The 9,001-nt window shown below is 33.1% G+C and overlaps 1 protein-coding gene across 1 annotated transcript in view; it reads left to right on the plus strand.

The window, feature by feature from the left end:
• Window positions 1-5,924, plus strand: part of UBL3 (ubiquitin like 3) — a 30,886-nt gene extending 24,962 nt beyond the window's left edge. The window contains exon 4 of the mRNA XM_046630979.2: window positions 4-5,924. Coding sequence (XP_046486935.1) covers window positions 4-68 — 65 coding nt within the window. The 3' untranslated portion in view covers window positions 69-5,924. The remainder of the gene's footprint in view (window positions 1-3) is intronic.
• The last annotated feature ends 3,077 nt before the right edge of the window (window positions 5,925-9,001 follow it).

Raw genomic sequence — 9,001 nt, forward strand, 5'->3', positions numbered from 1 at the left:
CAGACCAGAGACAAAAGAGTAAAGGCGGCGGAAGCAGTTGCTGCTCAGCCTCCTGTTGCATACTTTAAATATTGGCTACCCTGGATATAAGGGCTGCTTGAAGCGAGTCGACGCTACATCCAGGCTGGGCCATGGTTTCTAAGGTTTTATGCTGATGTATAATTGTTAGTGGCTGAGTTCGCAAGCAGCGTAGTGTAGTAAGAATGGTTACACGCAACGATTGTTAATGATTTTAATGAAATATAATCAACCTTTTATTTACCGCTATAAGGAAAGAAAGAAAGAAAGAAAAAAAAAAAAAAAAAGAACAGATACGGTGTTTGTGTATATTACAATTTGGTATTATTGTTTCATTTTATTTCTTAACAGTCTCAATTGTGTAACTGGAGCAAGACGATCTTCGCTATGAATTTTCTCACACTCGCCGGTATCGCTACGTTTAAAATAAAATTTACCAGCCAGAGTTAAAGCCGAACCGTAATCTGTGCCGACTCAATTTTACCATTTGTATAAGCAGGATTCAGAAAAGGTGGTAATAACAGAAGCGGAGGGTGGGCATATTAATTGCTTACGCAAAACCCAACCCCGAGTCAAGATTACATCAAGTATTTTGAGCCGACGCTACTGTGCTTTGAAGCTCAACCACTATCTTACACCACCGCAGCGTTTAAATTTCATAGACGGAGAATAAGTGTGCGAATGATATATATAATGATTAACTCGAGTGACTGTTTATGTTTGAGCAAATGCGAAAAGGAGTAAAAAATTTATGTTGTGATAATGCAGGTAGTGAATATATTATTATATATACATACTATTATTAAAATTATATATTATATATATATATATGGATATATATAATATGTTCTCATGTATTTGTGTATGTATATATATATATTATATACACGCGTGTGAAAGCAAGGTGAAAAAGAGAAATATATATGTACATAAATATATGTATACGTATGAAAAACAGTATGAGAAGAGTTGACCCAGAGTTGAAACTCTCATACCATAGACTTTATTATCACAAATTTAAAATAATAATAATATTATTAATAATAACGATAATATTACGACGCCACTTTGAGAGTTTAGTATCCACAATTTAAGATTACGAGACAACCTTGGATCTCTACTTAACGGTAGTTTTGACGGAACGGGATAACGAGGTTAAAAGAAAAAAAAAAAAAAAAAAAACAAAGTGATGAAAAAATAAACCGGAATAAAAAATTAAAATTGTCAAACAAAATCAAATATATTCTCTGTTTGCTCCTGCCCTTACACGAAGATCGTTAAAGGGCCCTTAGTCTAACTCCTAGATCCGATGACCCAGTGCTACGGGTTCAAACCCACACATAAATAGAATAATTATTATAGTTAGGTCCAACGAAACCGTAATAATATGTTGTAGCCCTATTCTATACATACTCTACCTATACTAACTGTACTGTACTGTATTACGATTCTTAAACGATACATAACAATGTGTATATATATATATTGTCTTCTTGTGTAGTGAGAAAAGAGAGAGAGAAAAAAAAAAAAAAAGTGTCGCGACACAAAGGAAAATTCATCAAAATTTCACGATTACGGACAGCATTGTTTCATATCAAAACTCAGTCCAGTCTTCATCCTTTATTTAAATTCATTACATACGCCGTATCATATGTATTACACCCCATAATAATTAGTACCCGTTGAATTTAGAAACTACCGCCACTGCACCATGACCTATCTATTGATTTACATTAAACGCTCAACACTAATCGCTCATAGTTTTATGAAATTTAATTATGTAAAGAGAAATTCAAGTACACTCCAGCTTTACATAAGAAAAATATGTAAATCGAAAGTTTGAAATATCGACATTCTTCGTCGCATGTATGTTGAACAAAAATTAACTTTATGTATTAAAGAAAGAAAGAAAGGAAGAAAGAAAGAAAAAAAAAAAAAAAACATAATCGAGATGAATTAATATTAATCGACAAAATTTAGCAGTCTCATCGCATATGGAATAAGTACAGAGTTTGTAACCGAAATGCTATATAACGTTGTTAAAGTGTCGTAGTGTTTAATTAACGAGTTATCTCAATTACCTGACTAATCGTTTATTGATCAGTTTGTTAGTCAAATATCTTACGGATCGTATCCATTCCCGAATTGTTCAGATCGAAACGCTTTCCTATAATACTGTATTCAACGTTACGTGTGTAATTGTTTGAAAAATGGAATCCTTTCGAAGGATTCAATTAGTTTTTGCTTCAAACACAAAGGTCCAGTGCAGTTCTTCATAGAGCACAATCGTGCAGTTATCAATTATTTTTTTAATTAAATTCAATGATTGTGACTTATGAACGACTCGGCTACAAACCCTGGCTACAATTATTACATTGGTTCTACAAGACTCGTAGAGTAGTCTGACACATGCGTGGTCACCACCCTGTGTTCACGACAGTTATTTATTTAGTCTGAATTTCGTTCGTTTTATTATTGTATTGAATTTTTCTTGTTTTTATTGCTTCTTCCTGTTAAATTCTTAATAATTGCAGCTGCTCAAGAATTAGATCAATTGATGCTCATTGTATTTTATTTATTCCGCATAATTTCTTTGATGCTCAAAGTAAACTTTGCCAATCCTGTAACAGTTATCGATATAAATTAAATCTGATTTTTTTTTTTTTTTATTTCTGTCGTGTCGCTTTACTTAAAACACCTATATAATTCATTGCTCCGGTAAATTACCTAAGCCTGTGTGCAACGGTGATTCAGTTCATTTTATTTCCTGACCTGGCTTTCAAAGTTTTTATCAGAATCAATGTGTAGCAGCAAAAAACGTAAAATAGCCTCATACATTTGCTATTAAACACGAATTGTTAACTAATTCCATATGTCATTGTATTTCATACTTTAGCCCTAATTTTGGCAGAAGCAACAAATCTTAAATATTGCGATTCTGAAACGATTTGGATGTTAATGAAACTACTAATTCTGTAAGAAGAATTCTTTTATTACTTAAATTTGTTTTTCGAGTTAATTTGAAGTATTGTAACTTGTACTAAAAATTAGGATACATTTTTGAATGTAGTCGTCTATTCTGGATGCAAGTACATCAATGATGCTTGTTGTTATTATTATTATTATTATTGGTTTTTTTAACAGATGTTAGGAGATGATCGTCGAGCTTGTTATACCCAGACTACGCGACGCAGGTGAAATGTTTCTTTTTTTTTTTTTTTCTTTGTTCGTTTTTATTTAACTCGACGTAGCATAATAATATTCAAGAGAGCAACAATATTTGACATATTACGAGCACAGTTCCGCTACTTACTCTGGTTGTAAAATATGTTTAATTAATGTCGAAGATATTGGATGTTTGATTATTTGCATAATTAAATTAATGTTACATATTAATAAAATAGCCTTAATCGATTTCTTGTACACGTTTTCTTTTCCTCTTTTTTTGTTTTTTTTTTCTCTATATTGTTTTGATTATATCGTTATAATTTAAGGTCGTTCACGAATTGAACACGCGAAAATAGAGATTCAATGTTTAATCTAGTTACGAATAACAACGATTACAGAGGCTTACGATGAATTTTGACATTCTGCAGATGCCATTTGATTTCGTTGACTAGCAACTATTTTATGAAAAAATTATGCAGAAAGTGCTAAGAGACTCTCGATAACTGCAACTACTACAAAGAGAATAAATAATCATTCGTTATTAGCAAAATAAGTGACTCTGAAGTGAAATGATTGATTGATATATATATATATATATATCGGGACTACGAAACACGTTGTAATGGCAAGCTTATTCATTCCATGCTATTTGAACTTATGTCAGTAATGGTGCTAGCGTAGAATGACATCTGAGCTTTAAGAATTCTGTAATATAGAATATTGTACCGTTTCATAAATCATTCGACGAGTCAGTTACGAATAGTTAAAATAATGTCAAATCATTTCAGCATATACAGCTAAGTTGTGCTTGATCTTATTGTACAATAAAATCGGAATAAAATATTGGTTCTTTTTTTTTTTCTTTATCTTCTCCATTCGATGATATTTTTTTATGAAGCAAAATTTTGTGAACGACCTATATCGATGCCCACGAACGCTGAACGATCTTGTAAATAGCTCAAAATTTTTGGCAAAATTAACGCGACTACATATCAATTGGATTGTAGAGCATTTAAATGTTTAAGTCTCAGATTTTTGTGAATGGTAACGAACATAGCAGAAGGTGTGCGTTGCTTATGCCTTGGCTTGTTCCAAATTCTGCAGTTATTCGAAATGACACCCTTACCTCAGGAATAATATTGAAATCATTTGAATAAGTTAATTCAGTTGGAATGTTGATGTAAATTATTGGATAGCAAAATTTTGTGCATTGATCTTGAGCATTTACAAAGATAATTGATAAAAATATAGATATACATAAATTACAGATGAACATAAGCATATTTTAGAAAAGCCTAATTATTATTGTTATCATCGTCATTTGAAAGAAGGGTCCTTTTTTTTTAAATATGATTTTATGAAAATTTGTAGCATGGCCTACATTCTAGCCATTTTAAGTACAGACTTAGAAAACATTATATCGCATGTGTGTAGAAAAATAATTAATGTATCATGAAACTATACAATACTATGAACTACTCGAGGCGTAATTAAAAATACACAAAAATAAGAATTGTCCATGGTGAAAATAGTTATTCGATGAAGAGATTATAAAATAATGAATATTGTATCAGATTATATGAATATATATTGTTAGGTGATTGTGCATAGGTATGAATAATTTTTTTAAAATTATCTTCTTTGGAAACGCGTTAGTGAAATTTTAAAAATTTTAAAAGTAAAATAAAAATATTAAGAATAATAATAATGATAATAACTATAAATCCACTACGAAAATTATTCTGCTTTCATATTACATTATTTTGTTTAGAATAATATGAAATCATTAATAATTTCTATGAAAAAAGTATATGTTTCTTAATTCCTACAATATACATACATTATGTTTCTCAATGCTACTAGATTTTAGATAATATTCATCTGTAAATAGAACAATTGATATTTCAAGTAATAGTAAATGTTTTAGAATATTTTCAAGGAAACTATCAATTCCAAAATAACAATAAACCAATTTGTTTGTTATTATTTTCAACACGGTATGCAAGTAAATGAAATTAGTTTATTGCAAATACGAACAAAAGAGATGATAACTGGGTTTTGCTAGTCCATCAATCTGGCTCCGATTGCTAAATACGTTGAACAAGTATTTGAGGCCATTGACGTTTGTTTGCCAAATTCGTGCATGGTTTCCTCTATTTTACATTTTGTTTCTACGATTTATACCCACTTGTTTATACGGGGTACACGTTTCGTTGAATGGCGAAATATGCGCAACTACAGTTTGTTAAGTTATCTTTGAAATGTTCCCTTATTTATTAAGACTAGTGGATTGTTACCATTGCCTCAAATTTTATAGTAAATGCTCGTTAATATATTCGAAGTAATCGCAGGGTAACCAGTAGTTACCAGTTCGTTTATTGTTACAATGCCGGATAAACAACAATTGACATCAACTTCGTCCGCCTATCAGTAATTACAGTGACAACAGATTTCCTTGAACTATTGCTGCATTTCACTGCCACTGGCCTAGTTTTTATTAAATAAAAATTGGTGTATAACAATACGTATTTTACGTTCTTAGCATTGATTTTGAGCCCTTTTTTTGAAACGTCATTCGACCCAATGGATGGAGGATTTCAATAATACGGTTCATCTAATATAAGTTATTTTTCGCTAAACCTGAATATCTAATCTATAATGTCACCAGGCAAACAATAAAAAAAAAAAAAAATGTAATATTTAAATGACATGCCTCTTCTGTGCGTATTTGCAATTAACATCCAGCAACTGATTTTTGCAGAGTTACGATTAAGCTTATGTTACACACCTAATTTGTAAATATTAGATCATATTTTTGTCTTTAATGTAAAATCAACGAGGAGCTCTTAGACTAAAGAAAATAAAGTTGAAAACGTAATGGGAAAACTTTTTGTCCGTTATTCTACTTCGGTCCCGTGAACAAATTTACAGTAATAAAATTGTTAATCATCCAACGTACACGAGTTTCAGCAGCAAAATTTGAATAAAACTAGCTAGTCTCCAAATTAGGCTGTGAAACTGATTGAAGAAAATTTCCATCCTCGCTGTACCCTCGATCTGTATTATAACTATCAAACTGCTTCCGAACTCATGAGAATGTAATTTATCATCGTTTTCAGTCAATTGGATTGGTGTGGCCGAACTATATATACATATTCTATTAAAATACTATCTGTTCTTATCAAATAGGTCACCCTACGAGTATTACAACCAGTAATTTGTAACACGTGAATACAGGTGGTTAGGCAATGCAAATTGAAAAGTTTCGACATTGAAAACTGTCTCTATGAATTGAACCATATCCAGCATGTATCAATATGGAGATTAACTGCTCTTTCATTGCGAACTTTTTAGCAGTGTCTCAATTATGCTGCTCCATCCGTTTGATGGAAATTGAGGCAATTCCACATTTTTAACAACATTGCATACGACTACGTGAACAGATCGTTGAAGAAAAGAGAAAATCACTATTTTGTTGCTCTACTGCAGTTGATTCGACATGGCGTTGGTTTAAAATTTTTTATATTATGCCCTTAACTACTAGATTACTGTAAACTTTAAATTCAGCTCGTCCAGACCAAATTTAACTCCCTGAACGTTAGTTTTCCGAAAGTACCGATTGTTACTTTTAACTAAAAACTTTTATAAACTTATCATTGCGCAATTTACAAGCCCGCTCGGATAGAATTGTGAATACGGTTGCCTATACTTAGGCGGATTATACCCAAAGTCTTATACCCGTATACATAGACCTTCCTTGAGGAACAAGGATTCCTTGTTCTCATTTCACGTTACATGAACAAGGAATCCTTGTTCCTCAAGGAAGGACTATGAATACGGGTGATGGTGTTGTAATTCACAATTCTGTGTATTTAGAAAGTATCGTATCGAATTATTGCCAATTAGAACGTCACAAGGTGAGTACCAAGCTATTTTTCATCACATATCAGGTTCGTTATGAATATGTTGATGAATACCATGTTCATTGGCTATACCTATAATACTCAGGTTCACCTAACAATAAGTTTTCAATACATTGCGTTATTATATTGTCATAACTGATCAAATTAAACGATTTCACTGAATCATTGGAATAAAATAATATGACATCTAATATCCCACCCTAACAACAGCTTCATTTGTTTTGAACTATTAGGCTCGTTTGGTCTATACTTTAGATGACTTATATTGAAATTGAGAGATAATAATCATTCGGAGGATGCAACAGTCGACTTTACGCCACCAGAGCGTCTTTAATCGTAAGCAATTCAGAGCACAAGACCACTCTGAGCAGATCCGAGTTTCGCATCGGGCTAGATTTTCACGGGCAGCAAAATATTGCGGCAGCATTTTGCACGGTCTAATTGTAAGAATGGGGGGAATGAATACTATTTAGTGAAAGGAAATTTTCTATGTCCGCGATCGTGATACCAGGGATGTCAAGTGAGATTACGAATGGAGGGACTAGTCAGGCACGTAGGGTCGTGTGTTTCAGTGGGAATTTAAAAAATAATCATAGGAATATGTTACATACCTGATAAAATTCAGCAACCAGTTCGGGCTAATCCAGAAGGCAGTCTCATCCCAATTGCGTATTTATTTTCACAGACACTTTGAACACTGCACGAAACTGTGAGAAATGAATCGTTTTATATTCCTTACACTTCCTGCTTCCATGAATGATTCAATTGCTTTTAAATTATTATTAATAATTTATAACCATGAAGAATAACAGTATTTTTATTTGGTCTCGTTGTGTCGGTCATTGAGACATCTTCTCTAGTCGATATTGTTCCAATTTGCGATCGCCGACGGGTAAGTGAAAATATTGATCGATGATTACTCGGTAGTGCTGCGTTCTCTATCCTTTTTTAACGCGCCGCGAACATGGAAAGACGAGAGTGACAGAGTATACAGAGTCGGTACGTCAGTTGACGATGATGACACTACCAAATGCAGAAAAACTGACTCATCGTACTGACGTCGATAAATCGCTATTCAATTTTTCTGATATGCGGACCTTAGTGAAATATGTAGAGGAACCTGGGGCAAAGTGAACCATCGCGGAAAAATGGACCGCCGTTGAAATAGTCGAAAATCGGGCGAAAATAACCCGCTCGGGCAAAATGGACCTTTGATACAAGGTGTGTTCCGAAATTAGGTGGCAGCGCTAAGAACTCCCTAGGACAGAGGCAGAGCTAATTCCGAACTTGGTAGCGCAAAAGAGATAAAAGATTGCTGACATCGCTGGGAGATAATATCGGAACGCACCTGTAGTAGGAGACCAGACCGGATATAGAGCACCTTAGGAATATTTATAAAATTATATTTCAACCTTCAGTGTACAAAGTGTGAACACACAATGCTGAAACTTGATACCGAGATGTCCATCATCATAATCTTGCAATATTGCTTTAATGAATTGTCAATTTGACCTGTTTCAATATGTGAAATAAAACCGATTTTTTTCAAATAATCTGCTAATCCTACCTTAACTTAGCGAGGTAAGCCTACCAAGGTTTTAGGACAAGAAGAAAAGACAAAATAAACGTAAATACGACATTTTTTCATGCGCTCCATTTTTCCCCGGATTTTAGGCAAATGACTACTCGTGGCCCAGTAAATTTCAATCAAATTGTTTTCTGCGTGAAAAATTAATAAAAAATCGTATATTGCAGACCTAGAAGGTATATTTCCTTAGGGGGTCCATTTTTCCCGGGCACTCTTGATAAAAATCGTGCGACTTAGTAACGCTGCATCGTGACAATCAGCTCAGCGTTGATATCCGGTAGAACTCCATTTCGAAATTACTGAT

The sequence above is a fragment of the Neodiprion pinetum genome, chromosome 6 (assembly GCF_021155775.2).
Source record: "Neodiprion pinetum isolate iyNeoPine1 chromosome 6, iyNeoPine1.2, whole genome shotgun sequence".
In the NCBI taxonomy this organism is placed as follows: Eukaryota; Metazoa; Arthropoda; class Insecta; order Hymenoptera; family Diprionidae; genus Neodiprion; species Neodiprion pinetum.